Below are 17,526 nucleotides of genomic sequence, written 5' to 3'. Positions count from 1 at the left end.
AATGTTAAAACAACAATACAGACTTTCCAGCCAAGTATTAAATGATAATGGCACAAAGTAGCTGTATATTACAGATCACTGAAACTCCATTTTGCTGTGAAGTCTGCATAAAATTTTCATTTTCCCATAGTTAAAATGGACTGCTACAAAAGTGATTTTTAAGTGAATGATCAAACAAAATAAAAACAAAAAAAAAATTAAAATTAAAATTTGAAATGTAAAAGCCCTCAGAGTCCTAAGTATGAAGATAGGCCATATAAAACTGAAGAGATGTGATGACGAATAGAAATCTGATTAAAAGTTCTTTCACAATTCTCTTTATGAAAAATGTCTCTTTGCACATCAGTTTAGAGATCATGTTCCACTTTAACCACAGACATTCTAATTACGTTCTGAAATCTTGAAAAATTTTTAAGTCAATGGCTATTTTCAGGTACTTTTTCCACCAAGGCATTTACTAATTACATGGTTTCTTCCAGCTTTCCCTGCCACATCACCCTGAATGCACTTGCCCTACACAGAGCAGGTGAAAATCAAGGCCACACCTCTGCTGTGGGCTCAAGCCTGCCACTATGATCCACGCTTTAGCAACTGCTCCTCTAGCTTACAGACAGGGGGATACATTTCAAAATTACAAGGAACAGAGATGATGTGCATAAGATGTTGAAGTGGAAATACTTTGTCTACACCATCATCAGAAATGCTCATGCAGCTTCCCACTCCTCTCCTCTTACGGGATCCATGTGCCTGTTCTCCTGTTCTTTCATGCTTACAGTACAGTACATGTATTTTTCTGCCCATAACAAGAGTCTTGGTCTTATCAAGATAGCAAAACTAAGACAGCAAATAGCTAAGAGATGTCTAAGAGTTTGAAGCTCAAGTGTTGGCTCTAAGGAAAAACACACTGTGGCCAAAAGAAATTCTTTTTCAACCTGAAAAGGAAACTCCCATTCAGCACTCCAGCTGAATCACTCATACTTCTTAACCTTGTTTTTGCAAATAACTTCCTTATTCCTAATTATACCTAGACAGACCAATTCTCATTTCTTTCACAATAAAACTGTAAGATAAACTCTCCTAAAACAGGCATGATGTGGTTCATATACAGACTACATTAAAGATGACATGCTTAAATAACGACTGACTGAATTTAGATCACTGAAATAAAATTCTGCTTTCTTACAGGTACTAAGTATTACCCATGTTTTGGCAAGAAAATAATCCATTTTTTTCAATACGAATCTACTTAACAACGTTCTTTCAAACTAGAAAGCATAATTCTGGCACAAAAAAGGATTAAACACATCAGTTCCCATTCTTCACATGTAATACTGAATTGACTTTTGGGGAGTCCCATTTTAAAATTACAAGGGAGATGTCACTAAAAGTATGTCACTAGGTCATTCTTCAGGCACAATGACGTGAATGTGCTTTGTGCTATCTACACAAAGCTTAACAGAATGATAACATCTGAAGTATTTCCTCCAAGATGCTTGTCTTTATATCTCACTTTGTAACTTCTTTTACATTGAACACATCAACGCAAAAAGAACAACGTTTCTCAATGACAACTTTGCACAGATGTGCCAGAACCTTCTAAAATGCTTTCCTGCATTTGTGAATTATTTTAAAACCCACAACAGTTTTGAAGGACACGGCTCATCTGTGCCATGAGAACTGAAGTCAAGCAAACCCAAAATGGAACAAAATGAAGTATTAATAATCTGCTCAACTTAACAAAACATGAAGTGGGGAGGGAAAAGAACATTGAAACTGTGTCCATTATTTCAGATCAAATCAATGAAATTAAAATATACCATTATTTATTTTATTCCTTTTTCCTGCCGTAAGACAGAACAGACTTGCTTTAACCGAGCACAGTAAGTCAGATGGTAGATGGCATTATGTTGTTTGTTAGGAGAGCTACCCCTGTATTTCTAAACTTTGCCTAAGGTGGACTAAAACATACCTCCTCTTGATAATTTTCAAAATATTTTTGCAAAAGTGCAAAAGTAAAAGAAGCAATAACAAATCCATAGCAATACAAAACCTTATCCAAAAAACTTACAAACTTGGTGTTGTGTAACTCATTTAAATTAAAAGAATTTCTAAAGGAAACATTTGTTGTTATGCTGTCCTCTTTATAAAGAAGAACAAATCAGCAGAGCTACTCTAAGGTAATGTAGTAACCACTTAAGAAAGGCATTACATCGTTAAGGTCAGGGTTAGTGCTCCAGTGCAAAGAGGCCTGGCCAATGGATTACAACAAAAAACATTCCCCTACCCTTAAGATAAAATTCTACTTTCCTGTTATATATTGCAAAACAAAAGCATCCCAGTGAAAAAATCATACTCTTTGTAAGTTTATCCCTCACTTCCTAAGTGAAGTTATTATACTACCACAGGTTATACTTCCAAACAACAGCACACAAACTGTCACTGTAGAGGTGCCCCATTCAGAGAAAGGAGAAGTTAGTGTATTGTGCAGAAAAACAAAACATGAATTGATTCTTTCAAGCCTTTGAAAAACTTAAACATCAACTAACACATTTTCTTACTGGAAATTCAAAAAAAAAATCAAGAGAAGAATCCCAGTGAACATTAAAGCTGTTTTTCATAATCAGCATTTTAAACAAGCAGAAGAATATAAATTCTATAATCATGTTATCTAACATGTAGTTGATATCTAACATTGTAGTTCAAATACAGGCTGCCACAGCACTTCGTTGTTTGGTTAGAAACTTGTGCTCAGTTTCTGACTCTCCAGCTTCTGGGAATATGAGACAGGGTAGTTTTCTCTGCATGCATTAGATTTTATCAGGGAGCTGGAGTTAACTATTAGAGAGATATTCAGACAGGATCAGCACAGCTCTGGGATTACTGGTGACATGCTGCTCCAGGCTCACAGGCGAGGAAGAGGAAGGTAGCTCTCCCCTGGGCTCTGCTGCCTTGTCCCACAGGCGAAGTACAAACTCTTTTACTTCCAAAAGTTAAAATGAACCTGGGAAGACTGAACTTAGGCCTCCCATTCTGTTTCCCATCAGTGGCCTGCTCCAAGAGGTAAGCTATGGGGAATGCCAAAACGCAAAGCATGATTATGGGAAAGCATCTGGATGGAAGGAAACAGAACTCTCTCCAGCTATTGACGGCACTGCACAAGCAGCTCTGGGCCCAATCCAGATTTTTTGCTGTGAACCAGTGGAAACACCTCTGGCCACCCTGTCACCCACCCCATCCAGCCCAGAGCAGCCCTCTAGCACAACCCCAAGCAATGAGAAATAACTGAGGAATGAGACATGGCAAGGATCAAGTTCACAGCACTCCATCTCCCAGAGAGCCATATGCTTCCTAAGTGCTGTCAGTCACTTAAAAGCCCAGAGCTGGGACAAGCCTGACAAAAACATCCACAGCTGTGAAAACACGGGTTTGCCAGAGAACTTTCTATCCCAGCTGCTCGAACTTGTTTCCTCCTGCTGTCGGCGCCTCCCAGGCCGGAGGTCGGACACCATAGTTTTGCCTTGGCTGCCACCCTGTGGTGGCACGGGCTGTCCCACGCAAGAGCTGTCCCCAGCACCTCGCCCTGCCGGCAGCCAGGCCCTGCAGCACCCTGCGCTCCTCCAGCCAGAGCCTGCACCCTGCTGCACCTGCCCCAAGGACAGCACAACCCCAGCCGGAGTATTCTGAGAAATCTGGGATGAGGAACAAATTAAGTTTCACAGCAAGTCATTCCAACTTCTGAGTTGTGTCTAAAAGCTCTGCAAAAAGCAGCCATGGAGACCATGCAAATCCTTCACTTTCAGGCTCCTGAATTTCTTTGAATCCTTTTACAGTTCTCTTCAAAGATAAAGATTGGGAACTTCTTTCTTCCAAGAGCAGCAACACTTGCAAACCTTTAGGACACCAATCCAGTGGAAGTAATTTCATGCAGATGACAGTATCACAGGATGAGAAAAAATGAGGGCATTTCTCTTGCACAGACAGAAAGCAAAAGGGAGAGTTAAAATATTTGTTTGTTGGATTCCTTCTCCCACAGCCCTTGATGTAAAATAATGAAGTTAGACCAGCTGCTGCTACATGTAATATTCTGAAAGAGGCCAGTGTTTGAACCATTTCTGAGGAAGCAGGAAGGAGAAAAGACCCTAACCCACACCAGCTACCAGGAACCCCAGCGCCACCTGTGACCGAAAGGAGGGGTTTCCCTCTTGGGAACAGCAGCGAAGAGCAGACAGGAGACAGCTGTCCACTGTCAGGAGGACAGCTGACAGGGATGAGCAGGCAGAGGGGATGCAGGATGAGGCCAGGCAGGCAGCAGAGCGCTCACCTCACTCTGCAGCTGTGGGGCCTTCCAGTGGCAGCTGAGGACGGCGGCTCCGCGGCGCCGCAGCACGCTCTGCAGGGCAGCGCCCTCCGCCCCGCGCGCTCCCACCAGCAGCACCTTCTTCCCACCTGTGTGACACAAGGGGAGTCATTCAGCCGCCCCCAGCACAGGGCACCAGCACCAGCACCCGCGTGGAGCTGCCCCCGGGCCACCCACGGCTGCAGCACTGCGGGACGGGCTGCAAAGGGGCTCTGAGCAGGACGGCACCACCACAGCAGCTGTGCCAGCACGAGCAGCTCCTCTGGAGCCCGTGCAGTGATGCCAACCACAGGTCTTAAGGAGTTTCCTGGTGACTCTCCAAATTCTATTAAGCAAATACTGTTCTGGCTTTCTGGTATTTTGCAGAAATCCTTTCATTCATGTTTGTTACTAAGTACATTTAACCTCCTGTTTACAGTTCTGCTACAGAAATCCTTCCTTAAACAATTATCAATCACTGTAAGAGAGACAACTTCTGAAACACTCCCTTAAATCAACAGTGTCCTCACACACGGTAAACCTGCCTGCTTAAATCTGCCATTTTGGTGTCAGCACTGACACAACACAAGCCAAAACAAAAGATTTGGTCAGCAGCAATTTACAGGCAAACCTGGGTTTCTCCATCTGCTCACACTAATCAAAACAGTCAAGTGAAATCCCCAAGTGATGCCTGTATTTTCTGTTTGGAAGACTCACATGTCTTGTGTGTCTTCACTGAAATTAAATCTGCTGATGGCAGCTAACTTCTGCCTAATACCCAAAACCTGTAGGGCTGAAACCCATTTCTACAAATACAGCAGTCAGATGCCACTGAGCAGGAGGTGTCCTCCTCACTAGCACGAGACAAATACATGTCAGATGGGAAAGCAACGCAAAATAGAAAACACAACAAGGTCAGATTATATCTGGCTCCCAGTCAGGATTAAAATTGAGTAAAATAGTTAGGGTAAAATTAATGTAATGAATATGATAGAAGGACTCACCTATATCTTCAAGAAGCTCCATCACAGCACACACTGTAGGAGGAACCAGACAGTCACGGACATCACCATGTACCAAGTGTCCTAGGTTTACACTGGATAATCTGCAGGGGAATAAATATGGCAATTTAACAAAAACAAAGTTTGTGTAACATACATAAATCCCCAGCAATGCTTGTAACATGGCTAAAAGCTAATCCCAAGAGCAAACATCTCTCACAAAAGCAAATCCTTTGATAGTCACGTACTGCAGCTAATTTGTATCACCCCACACCCCAGTTAGACAAACACTGAGCCTCAAGAGAGGCCAGGAGAGGGATCTGAGTTAGAATGGGTAACACGATCCCACCACACAGAGCTCTTTACTTGTCACCATGGGCTACCCACATTTGGCCCAAACACTTCAGTGGCTGCAGTGAGACGAGACCAGGGCTGCAGAGCCAAGCTGGCCTGGGAGGGGGCAACCCAGGTGTTTCCACACTGCACTCCATTCTCTCTCATACAGAAGGATGCTCCAAATTTTCCATTCTCTGACAACCTCCAGTAGTCTACATAATGGAAAGGTAAGTAACTTGAAGGATTTTTAGATTTTTTTCCTGACTTGAAAAAAAAAAAAAGAGAGTGGGATAAAAAAAAAAATGGTAATAGCCTGCAGCTAAGAGCAGGAAGGCTGCAAGAACAGCAAAATGGGAACTCACAAACCTAAATTACACTAGTGGTCTCTTCAGAGAGCAGTAAAACTCAACTCTGACTGGAAATCTCTGCTAATGGGTTCAAACTAATACAGCTTACTCTCTCACCACCAGAGAGTGCTGTAAGGAAGTTAAAACCTTCTCAGCAATTTTTCCATCAATCCTTCTTGTGAAATCCTTCAGTACCTTGAAACTACCACTTGTATTACTGAAGTACTGAAATACCTTAAGTATCACCAGTAAATCAAGATTTCGGTTTTTATTTGTTTGAAAGGACTATGCCCTGAATATATATTACGTAAAAAATAGAAAGATAATGACCAAAACTACTTCAGCAAAAGACTTTTAATTGATTCAGAGGCATCTTTTATCACTGCTCAATAGCACAGCTAGACACATTGACTGAGGAATCCATTAATGAAAAGCACAGGGGGAAACTGATTTTAGAATCATCAGGCTTGTGCGTGCTAATATTATTTCTCAGTGCTCCACTTACCCATCCACATCCTTCTCTGGTTTCACAGCGTTTAATACCTTACTGCTATATAAGCTTTCTGGGAGGTCAAGAGCAAGGCCCTGCACGTTAGGATCCTCATTAAGTCTCAAGATTTCACTGACAATCTAGGAAGTTAATAAAAAGCATTAAAGATCAGAACATCAGATAAAAAGGAGAATCTGATTAGAATGAGGTAAAACCTGTAATTATTTTTCAATTTTTTATGGCCACCTTGGCTTCGCTTGCTTATTACTGCAAATTCTAAATGAAAAAGCAATAACCTACTCTACTCAGTTTATTATCAGTGGCTTACCAAATTAAGCCACTCTGACCCTATTCTAAACATCTTGCAAAGTAAACACATATTATGTGACAGTATGCTGCCAAAAGCAGTTTGTGTTTCATCACTTCAAACCTCAGCAAAAGCGTGGCACTGTAATGGCTTTGGGAGATGCTTTCATAAACAGGACGCCTCAGTTAATACATAGTGCAAAACCAAAATGGACCAGATCAGTCCCAATAGAGGGACAAAACATTGTAACACTTGAAAGAACAATTATACAAGAAAAAACTCCTTTTATTAAACCAGGAAATCACATACACAGATCACACACAGAATCACAGGGTTGGAAGAAACCTTAAAGATCATCGGGTCCAACCCAGCCCTAACACCTCACCTAAACCATGGCACTGAGTGCCACATCCAGTGTTTTTTAAACACATCCAGGGATCGTGACTCACTCACCTCCCTGGGCAGACCATTCTAGAACTTTATCACTCTTTCTGTAAAAAACTTTTTCCTAACATCCAACCTATATTTCCCTTGGCACAGGTTGAGATGGTGTCCTCTCGTCCTGTCAGCTGCTCATCATACGTGGTTACCAATTTTCCTTCTCAGAACACCCTGATCCTAAGAGCTGGCAATTGCCTTGTGCAGAACTGTTATGTTGAAAAGGCACCACAGTGAAGTTTATGAATTTCAGGTACTGAAGCAGATGCAAGTTCAAGTGGTTTATAATTGGTCAGATCTGACATCTGAGACTTTACTAGCTACCCTTGATACCTTCCTCTCTAAAGTGTAAAGCCGATCCATGCCATTCTGCTGTGACCAGAAAGAATACAATGGAACAAAACATGTCAAAGGCTTTTTAGGTGAGAAATGTCATGCAAGCATGTCTTACCATCTTATATATAAAAGCAGTGTGCAAGCATCACAAAGCTTTATAATAGAATTGGATTAACATCCAACAGAAAAGGATTATAAGTAGGTTTTTTTCTTCCTTAACTAATGCCTCCCATGCCTTCTTAAAATGCTTTTCTTGTAAACTATTCATTGTAATTGTGAACTCTATTACCCAAACACTTGATATGCAATCAACATTAAGCTTGGGGAATTAGGCAGGAGTTAGATTAGCTGCTACTCTGAACCAAGAGAACGTCCTACTTTCATGCTAAACACAGATTACACAAGCATGTCACTGGCACAGAAATGTCTCTTCAGTTTCCTAACTCCCGAGGCAAAAACCAGGCATCCCTCTTAAGGTCCTATGGCAGTTGACAGCAACAGGACTGGCATACATTGCACTAGAAAGGACGAGTGTTATATACCAGTATACAGACATGAAAATGCCCACATTTTTCTTTAAAAAACCTTGATATGCTACAAAATGGTGGGGGGGCTACAGAGCAATTAAAACTTCAAACTGTATTTCTGCCTCCTGGGAAAATAATTCAGTTTTCCATTTTAATTGCATCTTACTTTAATTCCGCTTTCCATCATCACAGCATTTAAATTATTTATAACTCATGCAGGGTAAAGTAGTGTAGTATTAATTTGCCTTTATTGTACACAGGAAGTTATGGCAAAACCCAAATGTACATGGTATTGAAATCCCTCCCACCTTCCCACACCAGGGAACACAACTGAGATGTGGAATTCAGTAGATGAAAAAAAAAAGTCATAGTGAGTAACCAAGAGAGTAAGCAAACCATGATGAATTTTATTGGAAGTAACTTCCTTTAAATAACAGAAATACCCCAATTTTCCTTTTAAACACACAGCTCAACCACTTCTAAGATATTACTTCAAGCTAACTGCAACTCCTGCTGCACAGTCACTGTATTTTACCTATTCCCTGCTGTGTTACTCAACAGATAAAACACATTTACCAACAACAAAGTGTATTTGTTTTTCATTTCAAAAGCCCACTCTTCTTAAATGGGTAGCTGACTATCCATAATCTACAAAACTCCACAGTAAGTTCATTTCAGTGTATCTGGAAGCAGTTCTTGAGATTGCACTGCAAGGCAGTAACATTTTAAGAACAAAGTGTACCAAAAAACAAAACAGTACATGGAACTCACAAGCCTGCAGGATTATCAAACCTGCCAAGCTCAAGGAGACCAGCTGGGAACAGTGTCATCTTCTACTATACATTCCTTCACTGGTTTAACTTTCACATGGTTTTCTATGTTTAAAACATAATTGATATTAAGTGCTGTGCCTTCAACAAGATAAAGGATTCAGGCCTCTAGTGATCTGGGGTGGATGTTTGTTTTTTAATATGTAATTGAAACATTAAAAGATCAATAGACAAATTCAACACCCCTCCTCCTTCCCTATATAATCTTTAATTTCTCTGAATAATCTGAGCAATTATCAGGTACAGTTACAAGAGCAACTGCAGGATACCCAAACTGGTATGGGGTTAAACACCAAGCAAAACCAAGACATTACTCTACTGATTCTGCCCCAGCTTGCCAGGGAACAGCAGATATGCCCATTAAGTGTTTTTCTTCTCATTCTTGCCAGTAAGGGGATAATATTTGCTATTTAAACCAAGGCAATCGTAAACCTAATTTGAGTTACTAGAGGTCAGTCAAAATAATAATGAGTGTCACTAATAAAAAAAAGTTTGGAAATGGAAAAGGAAGACTCTTTCAGGTACTTCAGTTACCTCATCCTTGGTGCTGCTTTCAGGAAGGCAGATGTGAATAACACGGAGACCAATCTGTCAAAAGAAAAGACTTAAAATTACCAAAGGCGAATAGCTCACCATTATTAACACATACATCAGCTAAAGCTTACCTCTTTGGCAAAGTTCTCGTTTGCTTCTTGAATCAACTGGTCATTATGTGCCTTGGGGAACAAAACAGTAACTGAGTTTTAAAACAGTACTTTTAAAAATGAGTACACTAATGTACATGTCTATGCAGGAAACACAGTGACAACATCTGTGTCTAAAGGTGTTCAGACCAATAAGAAACAATTCTAAGAAAGAAGCAGAAGGCCATCCCTGTTAATTCCAAATGGTTCAAGACTGCTGACAGTGATAAAAAGAGCATTTAAAAGCACGGGCTTCATGGAGAGGAGCAACTCCTGTTACAGAAGGAGGGCTTGCCCTCTATCCCCCAGCTCCCTCCCAGCACTGCCAGCATTCCTGGCACTACACCACCAGCATCCCACTCCTCAAATGTGGCAGCTGGTGCTGAGTGGCAGCACAGCAGCTGCTGCATGGACAGTGTGCAGAGCTGACACTGAGCCAAGGAAGAAGAGACAGATCTAGGGACAGCTCAGCAGCTGCTCCCCTGTGACAGTAAACGTGGGACTGTACACCTACACTGACTGCTCAAGAAGTTTAACTGGGATGGAGCAACTGGTGTTTACCACACTGTCCTCTGCAATGTCCTTGCTGCTGCAGCACTGGCAGGTGAACACTTACCTTGTGTGAGTGCAGAAAATCCCTGCCCTAAACCAGTTCCTATCCAAACCCACCAAGCAGCACAGGTGAGGCCAGAGCTCAGCACATGGGCTGGCAGAGCACAAGGACAGGACAGGAGGGGCAGGGGAGCCAGTGGTGCTTTGCTGAGCTTTGCAGGGTAACAGCTCCACTGTTAAGCAGGATCTTGATGCTTTATTTTACTTTTCAGCATCAAAAAAAATAAGGACCACCCACCACCAATCATTTTTTTGCTGTTGCACAGCTGCAACCGAGGTTAATTATGGGTAATAAGCAACAGGTATCAATTTTGGCATTGATTCAGATCAGTTGACTCAAGAGGAAAAGGAAGTCCTAAAATCATTCCACTGCATGTTCAGTCTGCAACCCCTCATTCCCAGTCCTGCCGAGGGGGTGATGCCTGTCACACCGAGCCGTTACTCACGAGTGACTGGCAAGGGAGATAATTTCACTGCCCCCCTCTGCTCCTCTGAGCAGCACAAATCTGAAGGCTCTGCCCACGTTACTAGCAGAGCAGTGCACCACAAGAACATCTGTAGACCCAAGGAAGTTTTTTGTATTTGCACCAACAAACACACATTTAAAATGGGCTCTGCTTCAGTCTTCACAACCAGACTAGAGCTAGAGACACTGGACAGCTGGAGAACAGAGCTTGCATGAATTTTACCCAGAAGGATCTAGGCCACATATTCCTACAGCCACCCCATGAGGCAGACCAAGTGGGGTAAACAGGGACAAGAGGAACATCCCTTCCATTGTGCCAGCATAAAACATGCACGTGGCCATGCAGAAAACCAGATCCAGGAGATAAATGTGGTTGAAAGGAAGCCTTTTTAGACCCCTCAGGCTGAGGTAGATCACAGTCCTAGTCCAGATCATGATGCAACTGGATGAAGACCAACAGGAGTGAGAAAAAAGAGGTCACTCTTTTTCTAGCAGTCCTTAAGCTTTAGCGTTAGAGGGCTTTGTGAAAATGCAATTATATCAAGGAGGATGAGAAATGGGAGAGCCTGTTCAGACAGCCTCACTAGAAGACCTTCTGAAATAAAGCTGTTGCTCCATTACTTAGATTCACTATCAGTACTTAAAAAATACTTAGTTGGGTTTTAAACTTAAAACCTACTGAGTCCGAGTTTCAGTGTGTGCCCACTCAAAACCAATACCACTATCCAAGGAAACACGACAGTAACATTTTTGCCAGTGTGGCTCTGGGTCCCCACTGAATGATAAACATCCCTAGTTTTGTGGCTTTCAAACTTTAAGAAATCCAAGTATTAACGTCTTCCAGCTTTGCAGGGATAGCAATCCTCCTCTCTCATTTTAATTGCCTATCAAAAATGTTACCATCAGTGGGATGGAAAGCTCTTCACAGCATTAGTAAAACAACAGTTCTCAATTACTGCAAGATTACTTCACATCAGAAAGTGCTGCTGCTTCTACAGGATGCTGACACTTTACACAAGGCACTATTTCACACAGACCCTTCTGAGCTGACAGGGACTTTTTAGTGTGGTTTTCCTCCCCTCAGAAGAGCAGGAAGACATTGATAAACTGCAGCTACCCACAGGTAGCATGGCTGACAGGAAGCAACAGGGCTTTTCATTAATCCTGGCATTGTTATTTCAGGGGTGGGAAGTGAAAGGAGGCCTACATTTTCAGGCACGTAAGTGCTTTGCTTAGGATTGCAAAAAAAGCTTCAAGCTAAGGAAAGGTTTGAGAATAATACTTTAATTCAACTATTAAGTTAATCAACTTAGACAAGCTGTGAGAAAAAGTGGTCCATACTTAAAATGAGGAAGACTACATTAGCAAAAGGAGGAAGGAATAAAACTTCATTTGCAAAGCTTTCCCAGTCTGAAGTTTGCTGTGACTGTTTCAGGCCTGAAGAAGGGCAATCTACCATCTCATGGAACCACCTTGTCCTATTGCTTTGCCTTATAATAAAGCAGACAATATTCTTTATAAGAAAAAGGATTAATATTACTTTCTGCATGGTGTGCTGCTGAAGTTTCAGACAAGTAATGGTACCAAAGGGGATCTCTCACAGCCAGTGAGTGCGCAGACATACTTTACCTGAATAATGGCAAGCGTTGGCTCAAGGCGAGGGTTTTCTCTCTTAAGAGAGGCCAAGGAATTCTTTGCATTCTCGGTGACTTTGCTGCAACACAGCGACAAGCAAATCTTTAACAAAATACACTTGCCTAACATTAGTTGGCAGAAACCAATGTTAGTCAACAATATAACAGAAATGCCTGGGCACGTACAGTTTTAATCTCCAAAATTATGATTGGATGTGAACTGTGAGGGCTGGTGTTCAGCAGGTAGGTACAGAAAACCTTAATAGGCCAATTTTGGTTTTTTTAGTAGCTATGTGAGGCGTTGCTCTGACACGCCCAAAACTTTATAGCTGTGCTAACTCGTGAGAAGGCTTGTCCAGCCCCACCACAGGAAGCGCAGCAGGGAACCACCACCCTGAGCTGTCCGATCAGCTCTTGGGTCAGGTGGGTCCTTCCTTTCCATACCCTTGGCCAGGGCAGTGACAGATCAGAGGCCTTTACAGCTGGGGCTGCCACGGCTTAACACAGGCTACACCAACCCCATGAGCAGCAGACCAGCCACTTTCGTGGATGCCTTTCAAAACCACTGGCAGAAGGGAGACAAGGCAGCTCTGTTTGCCACACTGCTTCTTGGAAAAACCAGTGACAGCCAGGCACTAGGAATGCTTTCTGGAAAAAAATTCTGGGTAAGTGGCGGCCAGCCCTCCTGTTACCTTTGCGTGTGCAGATGATACTTACCCAGCTGGCCAAAGAGGAGACCCCCTGAAACATGCCTGTCTGCCCCCCACAGCAAGGAAGACAAAGAGAGGAGAACAGCCTGGAGTGGATTTCTGATAGCTCCTGCCCTTGCAGAAGCCAATGACCAATTCAATTCAATGCCACTGCAAACCACCCCGTCCAAGGCTGAATAGGGACGGGGAGGGGCGGGGGCGACCGGGGACACGTTTTTCCAGGCACACATCTGTGCACTTCCTCACCTGAGCTACCGCCACATGACGGCAGCTCGGCTCGCTCTCAGAATGCCACCAAAACCAAAACCCAGAGCAAATCCCGCCAGCGCTTCTGGAGGAAGGGGAGCATTCATTTTACTGCGAGGTCCCCCCAAAAGTCCACCTCAAAAACCAACCCGACGCACCCGGTGAGGGCGCACCGCCCGAACCCCCTCACCCCTCCTCCCTCCGTGCCCACACCATCGCACCCCCCGGTTGCATCAGCCGGCGCTGCCTCCCCACGTGCGCCTCTTACCGGGCGGCCGCCGCCGCGCCGCCGCCGCGGGGCACGGGCGCGCTCAGCCCGCGGCGCGGCGGGGCCAGCGCGGCCGGGAGCGCCGGCAGCGCCGGGGCCAGGCAGCGCCGCAGCGCCGCGCTCCTCATCCCGCCGGTGCGCTCCGGCAGCCGCGGGCACGGGCGGGAGCAGGGCCAGGGGGCGGGCAGGGAGGGAGCGCCGCCTGCCCCCGCTCCCCGCCCCGCCGCTCCCCTGCTTTCGCTTCCGCTTTTTTCTTTTCTTTTTTTTTTTTTCAAGAAACAAACCCCATCCAAATCACCCCCAAACATCAGCTCCGACCGGCAGAAGCGAGCAACCTCCTTCCTCCGACCCCCGCAATGAAAAGCACCCAAAGCTTTTGCATACTCAACGTTTATTAAAAATAGTACGAAATGGTCCCTGGGAGAAGTTACAATACTAGCAAAAGTCCCTTTTTCTGGTTGGTTGGTTGTTTTCCCCTCCCTCCCAACTCCACTGATTGCATGAGATGCGAGTTAAACATTCTCCTAAAGCCGTTTAAACAAATCTAGATGCGCGCCCACAGATTTACCTTCTATCCGTATTTACAATACTTTACAAGCTATATTAAATAAATATGGGCTCTGCTACACCTCGGCGTCTTAAATATGTACAACATTATTTCTCAGTCGGATTTTACTAGACAGATATGGGTCCTATCACAGGGGGTGTGCTGACTGTAACAAGTATCCCTGTGGTACGAGCTAGTAAGTACCATGACCAACCAGCCCCCAGAATAACAATTCCTAGCCAATGCAAGATACGTGCGGTAAATAATTTAGTCAGGTCTAATAAATTCAAGTCCTCAAATCTTAATCTACAAGTAATTAGCTGTACACCGACAACTTCAGTTTTTCCTCATGGTAACCAATGTAGTAAATAATCAGCTGTTCTGGAAGTAGTGTTCTGTAACTGGGGGAGTGATAGATGATTAGTAAAAATAGTGTTTTAATGAAATTCCTTTGTTTACTGACATGTTTAACTCGGTACTGGCTTTATCCATGCAATCTGAAAAATGTAAGCACCAAAAGAACAACAGTCACACAAGATGATCAGTGTAGAAGTATCTAGGCTTTCCTTTCGGTACAATGTTTTCAAGTAACAGAATCCAAAGCTGTGCAACAAAAATGATGAAGGGGAGTTAAGTGTAGAGGGTGTTGGAAAGCCTGTCCTTGCTCTAAACGGCAGCATTTATTCTATACATTATTTGCAAAAGAATGGAATGTATTCTCATTTTTAAGCTACTTTTTATTGTACATAGATTGGATTAGAGTCAGCCCTGACTGATTCACAAAATAGATCTTTCACCTCTGTCAGGAAGGGTCACTTTCTGCTACAGGAGATGTGTGCCCTGGGGACTGCAGCTTGTCACTCAACCAGCAGTATCACTGAACCACCCTGTGGGCCAAATGTGCCCCACGATTAGTATTTCACCCAAGAATCTGGCCAAGCTTCATTCTCTCGCAGGGTTACTGACACTGGGACTTGAATAAATGCCCAGGTCACTGTGTGTCACACACAGCTTTGTCTCAAACGCTACACAGCGGCTTTTGACTGCTGGGTGCTGAGCTACAAGACACTCAGATTTTGCTTGTGTGTCACAAACACCACCGTCACTGGAGGTACCAAGTCTTGACAAGCAGTGCAGCTCCCCTTCTAATGCCAAAGCCATTCCCCAGGCAAGGACTGCGTCACATCCACAGGTTCTCATAAAAAGCCTCTGCTGCTTGTCTTCTGCTGCCTACACAGTTCCAGAAAGTAGAAGAGGCCTCAGACACAGACCTATCAGCCTGGCACAAGTACTAGGACTAGATTTTCTTTAAAATGCAAGAAGCTTGCTCTAAGATAATGTAGCATATGCATTGGTCCCACACACTTGGAATCTGATGAAAAGTAACGTGCAAAGAATTACGTGCAATTGCACGCATAGCCTGTTGGTGTAATCACCAGAACCCTGCTCAGAAATCTGTACAGTCACAGGAGCAGCTGCCCAGCTAAATGCCCCTGTATGTAAGCAGAGTAATCACACAGGTATTTTGGATGCAGAACACTGGACACCAACTGGAAAGTCTAAATGCTAAGGTTTCCAAATGATAAAATGGTTTAAGAATCAAATGGAATCACACCTGGTTCAATGGCAAGACTCAGGGAGTATCCCACCTAACGAAGAAAGAGATGTGAAGGTGCAGTAGGAGATGAGAAGTAGATGTGCTCTACACAGACCCCAGACAGCGCACACGTGGCCTTTTCCACGTCCAGGATTCTAAACCATTTTTTAAAAGATACATTTTGCATCTATTTACAACATTACTGTGATACAATGCCTGATAGTGTAATATTACGGAAATACATGATGCCAGTACTGATTGCCCTAGTATATACTCTGTCATGATAAGGCAGTACAGCTAGAAATTACTGAAAGCATCAAGCAAAGCTACTTGAACTGAGACACTGAAACTTTTCCCTTAAAGACTGGACAATATTCTGCTGATTAGGAGATGGTACCCTCCACAGGTAGTCGTTCAGTTTATCTGAATCACTATATGCAGTCAGATACGGGGTAAGTGCGTGTTTGCTGCTGACAGACTTTGCAGGACTACAGGAGACAGTTTTGCCACAGAACGTTTCAGAAGGAACAGCATCTGTGTTACGTGGTTTAGGATCTGATTTCCTTGTTTGGTTCTGAGAAGTCTCCAAGTCAGAACTCTCATCTTCAGACTTTATTTCAACATAGTCATCATCATCCCCTTCTCCTTCTTCAGAATCTTTGAAATTCGAAAAATAGTTCTGAGTGGCCATCTGTGCCGTCAGAGGGGAGGCTCTGTTCACTCTCAGGACCTTTTGAGAATCCTGCAAAATCATATCTGAACAGTTTTCAGGGATCTGCTTTCTCATCTCTGGCCCTGTACATCCTGAAGCAATTCCAGGAGTTTGATGGCTGTTGAATCCAAAGTTCCTATTCAAATGGAGCCTTTTCTTGTCAATTTCGTTATTATATACAATTGATTCTCCAGACCTGTTGACCACTATTGAGGATGAGGACTGTGACCTGCTGTATGCCTGTGGTTTTACACTGCTTACTCTCCTCCCCAGCGAGTTATAGACGTGATCTTGATGCAAGTTTTCTTTGTTTGGTTGGCTTATAATGGTGCTCCACCTCTGTGCTGGGACATGCAAACGGTTGGAAATCTGAAGGGAAGGCACCGAGCCAGCTGATGGCAACTGCTTCGAACTGCTTTTTGTACCAGCTTCTGTATAGGAGTTCTTGGACTTTGGGTCCTGGGATTCTGAACACGGCGAGAAGTCGGCCAGCTCGCCGTTACTGTACACAGAATGCAAAAGCCAATCTTCTGGTCTCGAGCATTCACTGGCAGGCTGGGGACGGGGAGGACACGTGGCCATGGGTGTGGAAAACCTCCCAGCAGACAGCTCCTGAGGAGTGGGCCCAGCTTCCTTTTGGACCTTAGGAGTACTCTCTCTGAAGACAATTTGGTCATAAAGCTGGGAATATTCAGCTATTCTGGCACCTAGAGAGAAGAGAGAATTAACTTAGCAGAGACAAGGAAACCATTTCAGTGAATCTTGTGAAAATTTAAAAATCTCAAAACGCTTAGTATCAGTAGGGAAGAGCTTTCAGTTGTGTCAATAGATTTGGCCTCTGCAAAGTAACGTGAAACACTGGAGGCTGGAAAGGCCTTTGAATCACGTTTCAGTACACTTCATTCAGGAAAAGAAGCATAAAATATCTTGCTACAGTGAGCAGTCATGCAGGACACAATGCAGCATACGGTTCCAATAATATGCTTCTTGTTTCATGTTAAAATGGAAAAGAACATTCTAAAAATGGCCTGGTAAATAAGATATTTATGGACTTTTAAAAATATCACAAGAAGGCAAGAATGACATTCTGGTGCATGGAGTCT

General features: G+C 43.5%; 2 protein-coding genes across 7 annotated transcripts in view; both read right to left on the bottom strand.

Moving 5' to 3' along the window:
• Positions 1-13,875, bottom strand: part of MTHFD1L (methylenetetrahydrofolate dehydrogenase (NADP+ dependent) 1 like) — a 144,647-nt gene extending 130,772 nt beyond the window's left edge. The window contains exons 1-7 of one of the 3 annotated variants that reach the window (XM_063390103.1): positions 13,568-13,875; positions 12,339-12,423; positions 9,614-9,664; positions 9,483-9,536; positions 6,526-6,650; positions 5,341-5,441; positions 4,322-4,446 (exon numbers count right to left, since the gene is read on the bottom strand). In XM_063390103.1, coding sequence (XP_063246173.1) covers positions 4,322-4,446; positions 5,341-5,441; positions 6,526-6,650; positions 9,483-9,536; positions 9,614-9,664; positions 12,339-12,423; positions 13,568-13,875 — 849 coding nt within the window. Of the gene's footprint in view, positions 1-4,321; positions 4,447-5,340; positions 5,442-5,585; positions 5,614-6,525; positions 6,651-9,482; positions 9,537-9,613; positions 9,665-12,338; positions 12,424-13,567 lie in introns of those variants that run through there. The other 2 variants (XM_063390104.1, XM_063390105.1) reach the window with 2 other exon arrangements.
• A 66-nt stretch (positions 13,876-13,941) lies between these two features.
• The window catches only part of PLEKHG1 (pleckstrin homology and RhoGEF domain containing G1), a 125,584-nt gene continuing 121,999 nt past the window's right edge, over positions 13,942-17,526 (bottom strand). For all 4 annotated transcript variants that reach the window (XM_063390099.1, XM_063390100.1, XM_063390101.1 and 1 more), the window contains one exon: positions 13,942-17,130. In XM_063390099.1, coding sequence (XP_063246169.1) covers positions 16,028-17,130 — 1,103 coding nt within the window. In that variant the 3' untranslated portion in view covers positions 13,942-16,027. The remainder of the gene's footprint in view (positions 17,131-17,526) is intronic.

The sequence above is a fragment of the Prinia subflava genome, chromosome 2, assembly GCF_021018805.1.
Source record: "Prinia subflava isolate CZ2003 ecotype Zambia chromosome 2, Cam_Psub_1.2, whole genome shotgun sequence".
Taxonomy (NCBI): Eukaryota; Metazoa; Chordata; class Aves; order Passeriformes; family Cisticolidae; genus Prinia; species Prinia subflava.
This window is presented reverse-complemented; position numbering and strand designations above follow the sequence as displayed.